This window comes from Drosophila simulans, chromosome 3R (genome assembly GCF_016746395.2).
Source record: "Drosophila simulans strain w501 chromosome 3R, Prin_Dsim_3.1, whole genome shotgun sequence".
NCBI lineage: Eukaryota > Metazoa > Arthropoda > Insecta > Diptera > Drosophilidae > Drosophila > Drosophila simulans.
Genome location: NC_052523.2, coordinates 23,692,784 through 23,708,889, shown reverse-complemented (window position 1 = coordinate 23,708,889; position 16,106 = coordinate 23,692,784). Strand labels below are relative to the sequence as shown.

The 16,106-nt window shown below is 46.8% G+C and overlaps 2 protein-coding genes and 1 long non-coding RNA gene across 3 annotated transcripts; 2 read left to right on the top strand and 1 right to left on the bottom strand.

Annotated features, from left to right (window-relative positions):
• Nucleotides 1–1,656: 1,656 nt before the first annotated feature.
• On the top strand, nucleotides 1,657–4,851 carry LOC123327258. The gene is made up of 2 exons (XR_006541869.1): nucleotides 1,657–2,962; nucleotides 3,138–4,851. It is a non-coding gene; the product is annotated as an uncharacterized LOC123327258 (long non-coding RNA).
• A 1,722-nt stretch (nucleotides 4,852–6,573) lies between these two features.
• LOC6729852 (RNA polymerase II degradation factor 1) lies at nucleotides 6,574–11,135 on the bottom strand. Its single transcript, XM_016177659.3, has 4 exons — nucleotides 10,354–11,135; nucleotides 9,655–9,717; nucleotides 9,422–9,584; nucleotides 6,574–9,220 (listed from the first exon to the last, which is right to left on the bottom strand). Exons 1-4 carry the CDS (start codon nucleotides 10,422–10,424, stop codon nucleotides 6,905–6,907), a joined length of 2,613 nt encoding a protein of 870 aa, XP_016036587.1. The 5' UTR covers nucleotides 10,425–11,135; the 3' UTR covers nucleotides 6,574–6,904.
• Nucleotides 11,136–13,124: 1,989 nt separating this feature from the next.
• On the top strand, nucleotides 13,125–15,410 carry LOC6729851 (dynein regulatory complex protein 9). The gene has a single exon (XM_002105118.4). It carries the CDS (start codon nucleotides 14,000–14,002, stop codon nucleotides 15,335–15,337), a length of 1,338 nt encoding a protein of 445 aa, XP_002105154.1. The 5' UTR covers nucleotides 13,125–13,999; the 3' UTR covers nucleotides 15,338–15,410.
• Nucleotides 15,411–16,106: the final 696 nt, after the last annotated feature.

Sequence of the window (16,106 nt, the reverse complement as noted above, 5' to 3'; positions counted from 1 at the left end):
TAAGCCACCAGGCCACGCGAAACAATGGCTTACCGAGTGCGAGTGGAATGCGTCGGTGGGGCATGTTGCAAGGAGTTAGAACACACGGCACTCCGAGATGGCGTGTGTCGCCTGCCTGGGGCGCACAAAGGGGATTTCAATAATACGCGCACAATCTGTGCTGAAAGCTTAAACAATAAAAGTGAAAATTCCAATGGAGCCTCTGGATACGTGGGATAGGAATATTATTGGGATCGGTGTACAATGGGATATGGGTAACAGAGAACTGCAAGGGTGGCACTTTTTTACCACTCGACTCACACCCTACAATTTTGTGTGCGGGTGCTACCCGCCACGCACATCGCGGGTACTTACAAACACACAGTATAAATCTGAACATGTAGACAAGACACCCCGTTGTGCGCGCACCCGAATCAATACGGTGCTCCGCGTCGCGGGTGCCGATCACACACTGCCTAAAAAGGGATGAGTGAGAAAAACACTTGTGGGTATACCGTTAAACACATGGGTGTTTCCAAAAATACTCGGGTGTTTCCAAAAATACTCGAGTGGTCTCGTAGGTAATCGAGTCACAGACAAGATGCGTAACTCCATGCGTTTTACACTCCATACGTTTACACACTATTCTTTCGGCGTGGCTCTAGACTTTGTCGAATACTTTGTAAAATATGCCCTTCATCTTATTATTATATATTATTATAATTATATATATTATATTATATTTTATTATATTATATATTATTAATATAATATATATATATATATATTATATTATATATATTATTATATATTATATATATTATTAACGTTATTATTATTTAAATATAGATTATAGTAAAAATAATAGTACATAATGTCACAAAATTCATTTCAAAAATTACTTTATATAAGAATATTTGTCATTAGAGTATTCAGGTAGCGACGTGTGAAAAATAAATAACGGAATGATTCGATACGGGTGGCACCCTTTGAGTCCATCAAAGACGTGAGCACGAAATTTTTCTTGGGTATTCCCTTTTACCCTTCATTTCTTATACCCGTCACGCTTCCTCCCATACAAATTTTAGGCGTACAAAAAATGACCAGAGAACTGCAGCCCGCATACAAAAAATGACGTGCGGCCGATCGTTGACTGTGCGTCCACTCACCCAAACGGCTCTTGCGCAGCAGGCCTCGGGTGGTTTTTTTACTCGTAACAAAAACACAACGTCGGTAAAACACTCGAGTATTTTGTGTTGCCGCAAGTAGGGTGTCAAAAAAAACGGGGTGCCTAGAGTACCGAGTGTTTATCGGGTGGACGTAGAGTGCGAGTGGCGGGCTGCAGTTCTCTGATGGGTAAGCCCGAAAGTTAGGTACTGCATACTACAGATGGGTTTAACCTATGGGTCTTATATATATAGATAATACAAGGTGAAAAAGTATACTGTTGCATGCTGTTTTCTGCGACTTTGGGTTTTTTATTATTTTGAATTTTTTTTTTCTTTCAGTGTCTTTCTTTGTTACCCTATTCAAATCATGCAACTCACGAACTTGAAACATGTCCAACGCTTCCAACTTAAAGTTGCGGTTGAGAGGAACAGGACAATGCGACATGTGTAGCCGTGTATCCAAGTATCCAAGTATCCTTGCCATCGAGCTCCCGACTGTCTTCCATGTTGCCAGCCAGACAATGCAGATTAGCCCCAAAAGGAGCCAGCCCGCCGCCCCTCCACTCGAGACCTTCTCGTGAGAGACAAAAGCACTCGGCTGGGATTTTAATGAATAACAACATGAAGAAGTGCGGACTGGGTCCGCATCAGTGGTTCGAAGGCATATCCACAGCACAATCCACATCAATTACATTGCGGTTGGCTGCCATTGCCAGGGACACGCTCACAAGCACAGTGACAAACACACTTACAATCACCATCACAATCGAGTGGCAGGAGCACGTTCGCATATGAATATGAAATGCAGGAGCACATGGTTTCGGCCATATCGATGAAAATCAATTCCACTGTCGTTTGGGAATCTCTCAATTGGTCGGTCGCAGCTGAGCAGCTGAGAAAGTTCGGTCTTCTTGCCCAGTGTTTGTGGCACTGAATTGTCAATATCAGTTGGGCTCAAGTTGATTTTGCTCCATTATCTGTGCAATTTGGAACACGAATCGACGACTGCTGCAACTGTCGGTTGGGAACCTAAATACCTTTTTGACCTCTTCGCCTGCGGCTTATTGGGCAAATTAGTTTTGCCTGATTGCAAATTGTGCAAGGAGGGAGGCTGGCTGCTCCTCCTCCACGTTCTCCTTTTGACAGGACGTAAATTCAATGTTGTGTATACATATCTTGTACAGCTTGTTGATACGTTTTAAACCAGGCCCACATGGACATATGGAGCAACCGAGGCGCACCCACCATCCACCACCCACAACTGATTTATGTTTATGGGCTTGGAAAATATTTGCGCCACTTCAAAAGCATTATGATGATTATTAGCATTGTTTGCCATCGTAGTAAAACTGTCATACGTGTCTGGCTGACTGTTGGCCCAACATTTGCAGTTCAACAATATGGGAAAAAAAAGTTGAAAAGAGCAGCGCCAAGTGGAGCTTCTACTGGAGCCAAAGCTGTAAATGTAGCTGTAACGGACAAACGTGAAACGTGACCGACGTGATGTTTATGCGAAAACATTTCCCCCATCATCTGAATAAGTGCGATTGCGATTGCGAGTGTGAGCCGATGGCATTAGCATCTGACATCGGGTTATATACTCCCCAGTTCCAAGTATCCCCCACAAGTATGCACATCATCAGCGAGCTCCGCTTGGCCCAAAAACGAGAATCGACTAATCGGCCAAGAAAGGCGCAACTTTGCAGGAACCCCATCCGTTTAAAGCAATCCGGAATCGAACGCGGCAGCCTGCTATTGTGTGTTGAAAGGATCCAAAGCCCCCAGGAAATTGCTGCTTAAGCACTGAGAAAAAAGTAAGTGCGTTCATTCAAATCCTCGAGATAGAATATCACTTGTAAAAGCTGTCTAAAATGTTAAGTCTAAACGTTATTGTTAGATACTTTTAAACACATTAAAAAGTAACAATTATAAATTATTAGAAAACCTTGCTTAGTCTTTTACGTATTCATTGGCTGCGCTAGTAAACAGCATCTCAAACTTTTATTTTAAAAGTTTGAAAAGCGTCGTATTAGGCTTTTTCTGAGTGCCCATATGTATTCCACCGGCAATTTCTGGATTCTGAGCCAAAAGTCGTGCTACGCAGGAGACAAGTGTGTGACAATGCCACGGCTTCAGTTTGGGCCCCAAAGTAGAAGTGGCTCGCAAACTTTGTGCCCCTGCCCCCCACCAAAAAACGCGGAGTTCCTGGAAGAACTTGCCTCGCATATGGCGGCGCTGCAGCTACAAGGACATGGAGCAAGACGCCAGGAATCGCACCCTTGCTGCTGCCGCCGTCGCCATTTTTAGTGTAAATATTTAAACAATAATAAGTTGGCGGAAAAACGTGGGGAAACTCTTACGCTGCCAGCGCGGCAAGGCGAGGCAAAAACTTTTGTTATCTTTTCACCATGAAAATAGCACGAAATTGAACAGGAAAACGCCGCCGGAGTCAGGTGAGAAGTGGTGGTGGTGGCGGGCGGATAGGGAGCCAGGTGACAGGTGGCATGGGAGACTGCTACACATCGACGGGCTTTCGACAGACAGACAGACAGACAGTCGGGCTGAAAGCTGAAAGCATTGCACGTGCACTAATCATCACGGATGGCGGTGCGCACGGGGAATTTGGCTGGTGTATCGCCTTTCATGTTTTCAATTAGCGTTAATGTCAGTGCAGCGCCCGATGAGCTGGAACGGGTACCGAAAACTATGGTATAGTATCTCCATTGGCCAATGTTTGCGTTTTGACAATACACCGCCCAGCCCTTGCCAAATAAAGGCTTGTTAGTGGCAGACAAAGGGATATCATATCGCCAAACCCGCAGAAGTTATCCCTGGCTTTAAGTTTGTGGCAACTTAACTGAGCATGGTTGCATGGTTAAGAATTATAGTTAAATATCTTGTATTTATTGGTTAAATGATTCTGTTCGAGACGTTTGAAATTGAAGTTTTTGCAAACTTTCGACTGCTAGAGTAACTACAAGTGGAAATTAATTTCCGACGACGGGCTCAATCCATCATTTATGCTCCCCACAAAGCCAACGCTCTTTATTCATACCATAACTGCTCTATAAATATGATCAGGGAACGCGACTTGCCTTTACCCCGAAAATGTCATTTGCATAACCGTCAATCATACGCCACGTATGCCGGCTCTTGCTGTTCCACCTTGTTTGTTTCTGCCCCACTGGGTGCACACACTCCACCACCAACAACACCACCGGATCCCTAACCCAGCATATGTTCGATGGCACTGAAAATTTTGCTTCTCGATTTGCGTTTGCGTTTTATTTCGAAATTGAATTTCAGCACTGATTATATTTTTTCTACCTTCTTTGCGGAGCAGCCAGCGATGGGAATGTGTGCGATGCGGACTTGGGGGAGTCCTGAGGATCCGGCGAGTTCTGATGGGGATGCATTGATTGGTTAGGTAGGTGGTGGTGGTGGTTGGGGGGCCTCCCGTTGTTTGCCGGGGGTGCATAAATAAGCGCCACTCAATTATGCAGACTGTGGGCGAAGCAGCCATAATCCTTTATCCTTCCTACCAGCGACGTGTCGATTTGATTTGCTTTGCAATTTATTTTTGAATAGCGCTGACAAGGACACACATCGTGCATATGGTATTTATTATATAATGTTTGCTTTGACAAAACGCTTTACACGCTTTTCTAGAAGGGCGTTAATAAAAATAAAAAATTAAAATCCATTTCACAATGTAATTTCAAATCAAACACATATTTACCTTCGCACTTCGAGTGCTTCGGCTTTAATTTCAAAAGGATATTTATTGGAAAAATGTTAATTTGCTGAAAGTCGAGCCGGCAATTAGCTGCTTGATAAGACATTGGGTTTTTTTTTTTTGGTTTTCCTGCGACGTCATTAGCTGGAATTTAAAACCTTTTCGCCGATGGAAAAAAGTTTGGGTCAATGCAAATATTTCATTTGAAGTGACACAGCGTTGGAAATTTGTCTGAATTCTCAGCCCCAAAATTGGGGGGCATTTAAATGTGGCCCATTACGTTTTATATTGCCATTTGCCTTTGAGGTTTTGTGTGTTACATTTAATTGCGAATTTCTGTTGAAAAAGCACCACTTTACCCTTCGTCCATCGACCATCGTCCTTGCGCCCCTCCATCGCCACTTTGCCATCTCGAGTTTCTTCCTTCATTTCACTTCGGTTTACTTTTTTACTCAAATGTTCAACTCATTAAAAAGTGAAACAAAAATGGGTTCAATGTTCAAGGGGGTGGGAGTCTATTTACCCCAATTTCCCAGCTATAATTGGCTTTAAATGCGAATATACGAAAATATGCAAGGCGACAGTTGCGTGTAGTGCGGCGTACTCCCAATGGTTTGATAAATGTTTAATGACTCGACCACAAAAATTGATTGACATTTGATTTAACTGTTTGATGTGCCCGACTGTTGACATTGCGACAGGCCAATTATATGTATTAATTACATTTTTACTCATGCCCGTGCGGTGCAGAAATTAATTTAAATTAAGTCGCCAGCGAAATAAGTGACTTGAAGTGTAATTAAAAAACTTCATCGAATTGTTTAAAAAATGAAAACCTTCGGGCTGGACTCCTTCACTCATAAAAAAATGCAATCCATTGATGGTGATGATCGCATTGATGACGCTCGAAATTCGAAATATAGGAGAAAGGAAAATGTCCTTGGCCACTCAAGTTGATGGAAAACTGTCAGCAACAGTTGGAGGCGCTTTTCGCAAATGAAAATACAAACGCTTTCACTGCCTTCGCTCTGAATTAAATTAAAATTCCAAGTATATATATTATGCACACGCTTATGTAATGTATGTGCGCATCTATATGGGGCGGCATTGTATTTACTTCGGCTGGCATAATTTCAATTAAGTTGGCAATTGTTGGCCAAGCAAGCAGCCTCCGCCAGATCTGCTCCTCATATCGGGAATCAGCATATTTGCTGGACGTGGCTTTAACCGCCTGGCCGCACATAATTAGTGTCATTGCCAGCGATCCTGGCCAGCAATGTGGGCCAGCGAATGTGGGGCTGAGGTAATTCCGTAGCCCGCGGCAAAGACAATTGCACTTTTGATAAATTGCGGCCTGGCGGCAACAGCTGCTGATCTTATTACCGATGTCGTTAATGAAATATTTCCCAGGACATTCGCGGCGGCGAAACGAGTGTGTGCGTGCGTGTGTGTGTGTGTCAGCGCCAAGTATTAATGCGAAATATTGCGTATACGCACAGTTAACAGCTGAATTGTGTCAAGGCTGAACGTGCGTGGTAAACAGAAGTGACAAAAAATGCATTAAAGTGCAGTAAATACTCTATTGTTGTGCATGCAGTGTAAAGTGGTAATACGCTGCTTTTCAAAAATATTATTATAAAAATCATTGTAATGTAAATGAATTTGTTAACCCAGTAATTAATTAATTAATTTTCATGTTGTATTTTAGAGTTTATTCGCTTTATTTGACATGCAACTAAAACTATTGAATTGAACGAGCATTGTTAGCTTGTCGTCGTCTAAGTAAGCAGCAACTTTTTTGTGCGGCTTGAGGTTCGCCATTTCTCGAATTTGTCGCTTCTCTTTTATTTTCCATTTTCCACTCTGCGTTTTCTGGATTTTCCCGATTTTACTTTCGTCCAATGCATTGGCAATAAATCGAGACGGTCGTTCACATTGAATTGGGTGGCTCGGCGGCACTGGGCGGTTTGGTTAACCCAAATGGCAACAAATTAGAGCTCGAAATGTTTTCAGCGTTGTTCTAATTCTTCGCCTCGCTGCCGGTTGAAAAATCGAAATCACTCTCGCTGCCGCCCGCGGCTGGGGGCGTGGCTGGATTGGGGGCGGCGGAGGGTCCTGGATTTGCGGCCTGGGTCGGTTTCGCGCTTGAGCTATCATCCGTTTCGCTGCTGTCAACGAAATTAACGCGCTTCTTCTTCTTGAGCTGCTGCTGCTGCGCATCATTAGGCGCCGCTTGTTTGTCTGTCGTTGAGAGTATCGATGTGGGTTTGAGGGGCTTACTGGTGGCCAGTGGTGTCGGTGGCTCCGCCGCAGCGGCTGGACTCTCCTCCACTTCCGGTGTGGCTTCTGTTTCGGGATAGGCTTCCTGTTGTTGCTGCTGCTGCATTAGTTGCTCCTGTCCCGGCAACTCCTGTTGCTCCTGCTGCTGCTGCTGTTGATCCGGTTGCTGTTCGTAGGCACTGTAGTCATAGTTCTGCACCGCACTGGCATCGTACTCCTGGCCAGCGTAGCTGCCATCTGGTGCGTACTGGGTGGCATTGGGATCGGCTATGTACTGACCCGTCGCCTCATCGTATATATAGCCCGGATAGGCATTGGGATCATAGCCGGCCGCATATTGATCGGCCTCGTAGTTGCCGTAATCAATATTGGAGTACTCCTGCGGCAGGACCTCGCCAGCACCGCTGGCATCCAGCGTAGCTGCTGCACCTTCGACTGCCACTGCTGCGGGCACATCTGCAGCAACGGCCCCAGCATCCGTTGCGTACGACTGATGCTGATAGTCTGCGGGATTTCCGATTTCGCTGTAAAGCGGCTCCACTTTTGCGCTTTGCATTGGCTGCAGGTTGGCGGAATCGATGCTGGCATAGATGGGCTCGCTGGCATCGCCATAACTGCTGGCATCGTATTGCCCGTACCCGGACAACTCCGGCTCCACCTGCTGTGGCGATTGCTGTTGCTGTTGTTGCTCCGCCTCCTGATGTTCCTCTGGCGATGGGTTGGCTGCCAAATTATCAAAAAATCCCTTCGACGATGCGGCTGCCATAGCCTCGCCTGCTGTGGCAGCTACTCCTGCTATTGCTGCCGCTGGTAGTCCTGCTCCTGCTCCTGCTGCTCCTGTCAACCGTTCGCCGTAAATGGCATTTTCAATATTCTCAATCGACACACCGGTTTTGGGATCCTGGCTGCTTGGCGGCGACAATTGATTACCCCTTGCCAGCTGCTCATCAACCGCAGCCGCTGCTCTTTCGAGTGCCGCCCGACTGGCTTTGACTTCGTCCAGCAAATCGTTGCTGATGCCAACTTTGCCACTAACCGCTGATCCCACACCCGCACCCACTCCAGATCCCGACTCGCTGGAACGCACGTTCAAGGGGCGTTTGTCTTCGTGGCCGCTGGGTGCGGGAGTGGGTGTGGGCTGGCCATTCTGCCAGGAGGACTCATCGATTTTCAGCTCACCGAAGTATGCTTCAAAGTCGTGGGATGGCTGCTGATGCTGTTGCTGCGGCTCATGATGTTGCTGCTCGCGTAGTATCTGTTTTTCCTGGCCCGGCTCATTATGGCCAACGACAGTTGGTGATTTTTCATACTCGACTTTAGTCACGCGTGAATTTGTCCAGCCATCCAGGTCGCCGGCATCCCTTTGCGGTTGCCCGCCCACATCCTGGCCAGGAGTTGCTACTCCTGCAGGCGGCAGCTCAGTTAACGTCAGCGAAGGCGACGATGTCTTTGGCAATTTATCAAATGTCAGCGAGGATGTGGCCAGCGTGGAGGAAGTGCTGCTCAGTTGCCGCGCACCCTTCTCCTGGCTGGACAAAGTCGATGTGGGTGTCGTGGGAGCAGCAGGACCTGCTGCTGCGCTCGCTGAAGGATGGCTCCTGCCACCCAGCTCCGCCTGATAATCACCTGTCAAGTGGGGCTGCATGCGCTCCGGTAAATCGGCATTCTCATTATCAAAGGCGCGCAGGGTGGCGCGCAAATCGAACAGGTTCGAGGTGCCGAGGGGAGCTGCAGTTCCGGCAAAGAGCTCTGGATAGTAAACAGGATGGCCAGCCGGCATGGTTGGGGGCTGCATGGGCTGCATGGGCGGGCCTGCAGGAGTTGCTGCGGCAAACTGGGGCGTCAACAGCATGCCCGCCTGCGTGGGCGTGGCCATGGCAAACGTCCAGTTCTGTGGCGTCGACTGCGGATTGGTCACCGTCACCTGCGGCTGCGGTTGCACCAGCACTGGTATTACTCCGCCGGCGGATGGAGCCGATTGCGAAGTCGTCGTCTGCTGGATGCATCGCAATGTTTGATTCTGCACCAATTTCGCAAAGTACATTTGGTATTGCAGCTGTTCAAAGCGGGAAAAAGAAAGATGAAGATAGAGGCTACACGTGATGCACTTGGACAAATGTTGGGTGAATATATACAATATGCTTCTGTTTTTCTAGACTGTGTTGAATAATTTTCTTGGATTTGCTCTTTGGTACATTTTCCGGATTTCCCAAGTGTGATTGACTTTACATTTCCCCCCGCTGGCCAGCGGACTTACCTTCATCATTTTAAGCCGCTCGCTCCGCTGCGACATGGCAGCCGTTTGCTCATCGATCCGCTCCAGCATGTGGACCAGCTTCTTGTTGCGCTCGTTGCGCTTGGCCTGCTCCTCCAGGAACTCCTGGTACTTTTGGCGGCTCTTGTGGCGCACCGACTTGTCGCTGGAGTGCAAACACATATCCGTTTACCTTTTTTGGGCAAGATGGTGGGGGAATGACAAAAGCTACTTACAGCTCAGTGCGCTTCTGCAAGATTTTATCCAACTTGTGCTCCAGCTGCTGGCGATTATCCTCGCTGCCCGAAAGGAAAAGGAAGTAGAGAAGAAAGTCGAGTCAAAGGACATGAATATCATTAGTAAGCTGCTGCACATGCACACGAAAAGCTCGGGAAAAGCTGACAAACGCAAATCAATGGCAATGGCTTTTGTGCCAAAGGACATTTCAAATTTTCCACTATAAACATTTAATAATTTTGAGCTATGATACAAAGAAGATTCTCTTTGTTCTTTAGTTAACATTAAAGTTAAGTAGTTTTTGGCTCTGAGCCTTTATAAATATTTAATCTCGAATTCAAGTTGAATGTTTTAACATTTTTCTTCACTGTAATGTATCCTTTTTAGAAGTTTATTAATTATTACCTTCGTTTTATGATTCATTTAATTAAATTACATTTACTTGTTACGCCTATAATGAAAACATCTGTGTGATTAAATTCAATAATTGCATAATGAATAAATAATATACTCAATGAATAATTTAATAACTCTATTTTTTGTTGCATCTTTCGATGTTAACTAGGCTTAATCGTGCAATAATGGTCAAAAAGTAATGAATACCCCATTAATGTTGGCCATACTTATATGTTGCTATAGTTTGCATTTAATTAAAATTTTTATTTTTATTTTTTAGAAATTTATTATGATCTGCTCACCTGCGCTGCAGCTTCTCCTGCAGCAGCTCCACCTGCAGCTTGTAGTTCTCGATCTCGGCTTGGGGAAACATGACTTGGAGTGTATCCTTTGAGTATCCCAGGAGTATCCTTGCGCTGCGATCCTTGCCACTTGGCGGCTCTTACTCAACTGGCCATATGCAGAACTACTACGACTCGCTATTGACACAGTTCGCTTGGCACGGGGATATTAATGCGACAGTGTGTTCTATTTTTGAGGCAAGTTTATTCGAATAGCCTTATTTAATGCGAGTTTGTATGGGTGATTGGCATTTGTTTTGTTGAGTCGCGTTGTCATGGCTGCTCGGTTTCTTGGCCCTTTGCCGCTGCTGCTACTGGTTCCTTTGCGTATTTATTTTGGTGGTTGCTTGGCATTGGCCAGGGACACTTGGCCCTTATCGATTTGCCTCGTCGACTCTGTCGGCTGGCCCAAGGTGCCACGCATTGAGCAACTCGGCGGCAACTAACTTTCGATTTTTCGCCCCATGAATTTTACACTCCGCTCGATGTTCGTTTTTTTTTGGTTTTTTTGTTTTCTCTGGCCCTGCCTGTGTGGTATACTAATTACACGGCCGGCAAGTAGGTCACTTCTTTTTGAACTCCGTCCAGTTTTGTGTTCTTGGCCAAAAAAACGTGGAGGGTCGTCTGGGGTCGCAGGACACGGCGGAGCCATTTATAATGCATTGCACGGGATTTGCCTGCACGAGTGGGCCCAGCTTCTTCCATTCCTGTTCTGATGAGTGTAAACACATGTTGTTGTCGCACATTCGCAGCCGCAGTTACACTGCGGGAAATTAGAAGTCATTTGAAGTAATAGAACTTCCAATTACAATGCTATCAGAGTGATTATGATTAAATGTAAGCGTTTCATTCAAGAATATTAATATGTATTTAATATTAATTTTGAGCCACTTTATAGGCACAAATGCTATCCTGTTTTTTTCAGTGCATACCCCAGCACTTGTGCTCGTCCAAGCGTGTGGCACCTGAATGTGAATTAATGGCAGTGGCGTCTATCACTCCCCCGGCCGCAGACAAGAGCGCAGGACCTCTCTCACACGCTGACATATTCACACGCTCACCACGGTGTCCTGCCTGTCCTGCATGTCCTGCCTGCCATCATCAGCCTTCCCAGCGTCAGCAGTGACCACTCCCGTGCTCCTGCTCCTGCTGCCAGCGACACCGAAGCCGCAGCAACTCCGTGTCCTGCTTGACTTGCTCCTGGCTTTGGCTTTGGCTTTCGCTTTGGCGTTGTCGTGGCGCTGGCTTCGCTCGTCCTGGCTCGCTCCTCTCCATGTGGCACATGTATAGTATATGCCGTGGTTGCGAGCCGCAATATAAAATTTTGGTTATTTACATGGGGGGATAACAAACGGCCGGGATGGGGTCCTGTCATATGTGCGGCAGGTTATCTCCGCGGTTCCTGATGGCTCAGTGGGTAGGGGGAAGGCGAAAGGATCAGGGGCGTTGTTTCAAAGGGTACGCAGCATTTGCAATTTTCTAGCTAGCTTAGGATGTTTAAAACTAAGTCATGAGCCTAATATTATTTTTTTTGCCTAATATTATCCAATACTACATTTTAGAAAACAGCCCCTTTAGTCGCCTTCCTTGACCTTCGCAAAGAGACAAAATAAACTGGTTGCCAAGCGACCTGAACCACGGACAATTTCGTCCTTGTCGCTACCAATTCGGTTAACTGAAATACGCGTCATTCTTTAAGCGTTGCCCAAAAATACTGAAAGTGCATTTATGAGTAGCGAAAGTAACGTAATATTTTCCTTTTGCGAGTGAAATCTTAAGATACCATGGCTTTAAATCAACCGTAGGAACGAAATATCTAATAAACTTAAGTGCAGAAGGATACCTGTTCCTGGAAAATATCGCCCACATGACAACTTAAACAATTGCGACATGTTCGGATGTCTGGCGAACTTGAGAGGTCGACCAGTATTTACATATTTATTATTTAGCCGGAACAATTTGCGACAGGACCTTGAAGCTATTAATATCCTGGCGACTTGGCATGTCCTGGCACCCAAGTAATTCTTTTGATTGGATATTGGCTGAGTGCGCGCAAGGATATCAATGAAAAGTTTGTCAAAATCGAACATTTGCATTGGAAATGGTCGAAGTGGAAGGGGGCGGGGGTAAACCTAAATGGAAATTGAACATTTTTTGCTGCTGGAAAATTTTGCTAGTAGCGAACTCGGGCGATTTATGTGTTTGACTTTACGCTGCAGTTGTGCCAAAAAGTGTATGTGAGTGCTTATCAGGCGCTGCACAGCGCACTTTTTTTGGGGGCACTTAATTTTGGCTGGCATCCTTAACATCCTTAACGGTCCTGAAATGGCGGCAATGCGCGACCCGAGAGCTTCTTTTGCCGATTTGCAGTCAATGAAGTAGAAAACTGAAAACTTTTTCTTCTCGAGTCTATTAAAAATAATGGCAGCTGAAAGCGGAGCAGACCGCCAAGTGCGAACAGCTACTCCTCCATGTGTGCGCTGCTGCCTCCATCTCTTTCAAGCTTCCCCGCTTCCCTCTCTTTCGCTTTGCCTCTCGCCGTCTCTTTCTCTATCTCAGCGTGTGTGTGCGCGAGACATCGGCGGGCATTAAATTAATGTCCGCCCAGCCATTTTTCACTACGGCCTGGTCGCCAGACAAAGCCGCCCGGTGCATTGACCACTTTCGGCGGTTTGCCTTTAAGGCGCAAAGGATCTGGGCTACTTGGTACCCATTCCATAGGGTGTTACTTAGGATCATATTCGTTATAAAATATATAAATATTAGCTATAGAAGTTGCTACATTCTAGGTTCTAGATCGAAAAGGATTCCCCGTGCTGTGCCCCTTAGTTGTGCACCTTAGTTGTGCCCCTCAGTTTTGCCCCCATAACCCGTGCTGATCGAAAGGTCATACCATACCGTGTAATGCCACGGAGGTTCATGTACTTATTTTATTTTTAAACCCTGTCGCTGCGGGCATGCTGGGAAATCGGTCGTAAAGACAGAGTCGGAGAGCAGCGAGCGGCGTGCAGGTTTTGCGGTTAATGCGATAATTTAATTGTAATGCGGGTCTGGAGTCCTGTGCGCCAATAATTTAACTTGCAATCAGCGCGGCATTTATTGGGTTAAACATATAAGCCAAGCGAAGAAGCCGAAGGGCGAAGACGCATACTTGCATGCCCAAGGAGTGAATGAACCCCAAGGATACGCGGCTCCGGCTACAGATACAACTACAGGCACAGATACGCAGCGAAAGGGAAAAATGAAAGAGTAGGACCCGAAGGAGCCAGAGGATGGCAAATAAATTCAACGATTTCTGTCCTGCGTGCAATAAGGGTCCTGACGCAGTCAGTTGGGCATTTTCGCACGTAAGCCACGAGGACGATGACAGCAATGAAATATGCAAGCCAGGTCCCGCACCCAAGCATTTTTCCAAGAACGCAAGGCGTACATGAGTCAGAAGTTGAAAGCCGGCTGTGAGGATGAGTGAAAATCCGAGTTCATGTTGAAAGCCAAACATTTATAAACTTCCACAGCCTGGCAACTGTTGCTAGGGAGGGGGCAGCTACCAGGATTGGCTTCCAAAACCCATTGTCTCGCCGGGCAACACATTTCGGTATTAGTTGCCATGTCGCAAGGACACTCGGCGGAGCAATTGCTGGAGCTGCGCCGCATCCTCCTGCTGACCGTCTATAGGAACACGTTGAATCAGCTTGTACTGCAGCAGCGTTCCCAGCGCTTAAATGCCAGAAAACCGCTTTCACTGCCGGCTTCTCTTCGCAGGCGACGCAGTTCGTCGATGGGGGAGCAGGAGAGGCCGGAACGTGTCCTCATTACGGGCAAAGTGCTGCCTAGATTGGAATCCCTGCTCGGTGAGCAAGAGAACGATGCCGATCTGCTTGATGAAGATGTCCTAGATGCACTGAAATTTGAGAGGGATATGGATGCCCTGCGAGCGATTTTCGAGGTAGCCATGAATGATCCGGATTTGGCAGAGAAAAATTATACCCAGGATCAGGGTCTAGAAACTGATGGGGAGAAAGAAGAGGAACTAGAAGGTGAAGATCCGCAGGATATGAAAATTATGTGTCTGCAAATTAATGAACAGCTCAAACTCTTTGAGGATGAACAGTTCGAAGATAAGAAGGATGCATTTAAAGAAGAGACAATTGAGTCCTTCGATGACAAGGACATGGCAAACCTTGAGATTAAAGTGACGGAAACTCCTTGTCTCGAGGATAAGGGTCTGGAAAACATAAAGCAAGCCATAGCCGCGTTGTGTGGCAATAGGAGTGAGGAGTCCCAGGCTGCCCAGCAGCTACAGGAGTCCAAGGATGAACTTAAAAAACTCAAGGAGGACCTCGAACTCGAAAAGCGCGTCACCAAGGACAAGCTGCAGGACCTGGAGGAGCGCATTGCCGACACCAAGTACAAGCTGCGCTGTGTCTCCCGTGTCAATGACCTCGAGTACAGCTTGGTGCAGCGCTGGGAGGAGGGTCGTCTGGCCCAAGGAACCATTTGGGGTGAGAACGCCGAGCGTGCCTACCTACGCGACATTTTGGACATCAAGCAGAAGCTGGCACGCGAGGAGCGGGTGAGCACCGAGCTCCGCTCCTTCCGCCAGCGGGAGATCCTGGAGCTGCAGGCCAGGATTAAGGAGTGGCAGGAGCGGTATGTCAGCGAGATGCGACGTGTGGATCGCGAAGCAGAAGCCTGGGAGCTGCGCATTCTCGAGCAGAAGAAGCTGTTGCAGAAGCACAAGGAGATCTACGAGGAGCGGATGACCTATGTGCAGGAGTACCGCGCCCAAAAGGAGGAGGAGCAGCGACTCCTCGACCTGCAGATGCACCGCATCGAGTGTGCCGTCAGGCTGCAGGCCTGGTGGCGGGGAACCATGGTGCGACGTGGACTGGGACCGTTCAAAAAGAAACCCAAACGCGGCAAACGAGGCAAGCCCAAGAAATAAGGCATTTTAGAAAGTAAATACATCTAAATCATATAAGTTAATAAAATATCCAGATATCTTGTAAGCTATCAACTTTACTTCTTAAGCGTAGGATCGATTTTACTTTCCCTGCACTGTTTTTCCTCAGTTTTTCCTGCATTTTCCCCGTGCTTTTCTACCGTATTTTTTCTTGACTTTTTCTGAGCTTTACCCCTGCTTTATGGAAATTAACTTGTGACTTAAAACCAATTAAAAGTTGGACGCGCTGCAGTTAACACGTCAGCGGTCGGCTACTGACGTCGCCCTTAATGACATGCCGCCAGTGTCAACAGGCGCAACTCGAGAATTGTTTACGCGATGCGATAATAATGCTGCAAGTGGCCCAGTGGAGGGCGTACTGTACTGGTCACCCAGTATTCCGGGAGTGGGCAGCAGTTGAAGTTGCAGCTGGAGTTCCATTGTTTCAGCACTTTATTTGTGTTGCCCGCCGTCGTTTCTTTTCTTCGCCGCATTTATTTATCCTTTATGCCGGGCAATGGCCAAAAGTGGTTTATTTGTTGCGCCGCATTCATTGGCAACACAAATGGGCGGCTCGGCAGCCCGAGGGGCGTGGCAGTGTGCCACTGCGGCTATATGCATTTTGTTTTCGATGCGTGCGGAGGAGATAAACTGCGACAATTTGCTGCCCGCTGAATGAGTGGAACTTTTTCACTTCGTTGTCGCAGAAAAAATGGAAAGGAAGGGGGTGCACAAAAACAAAACTTTCCCAGTGGAGTGTGCCAGTGTGGAC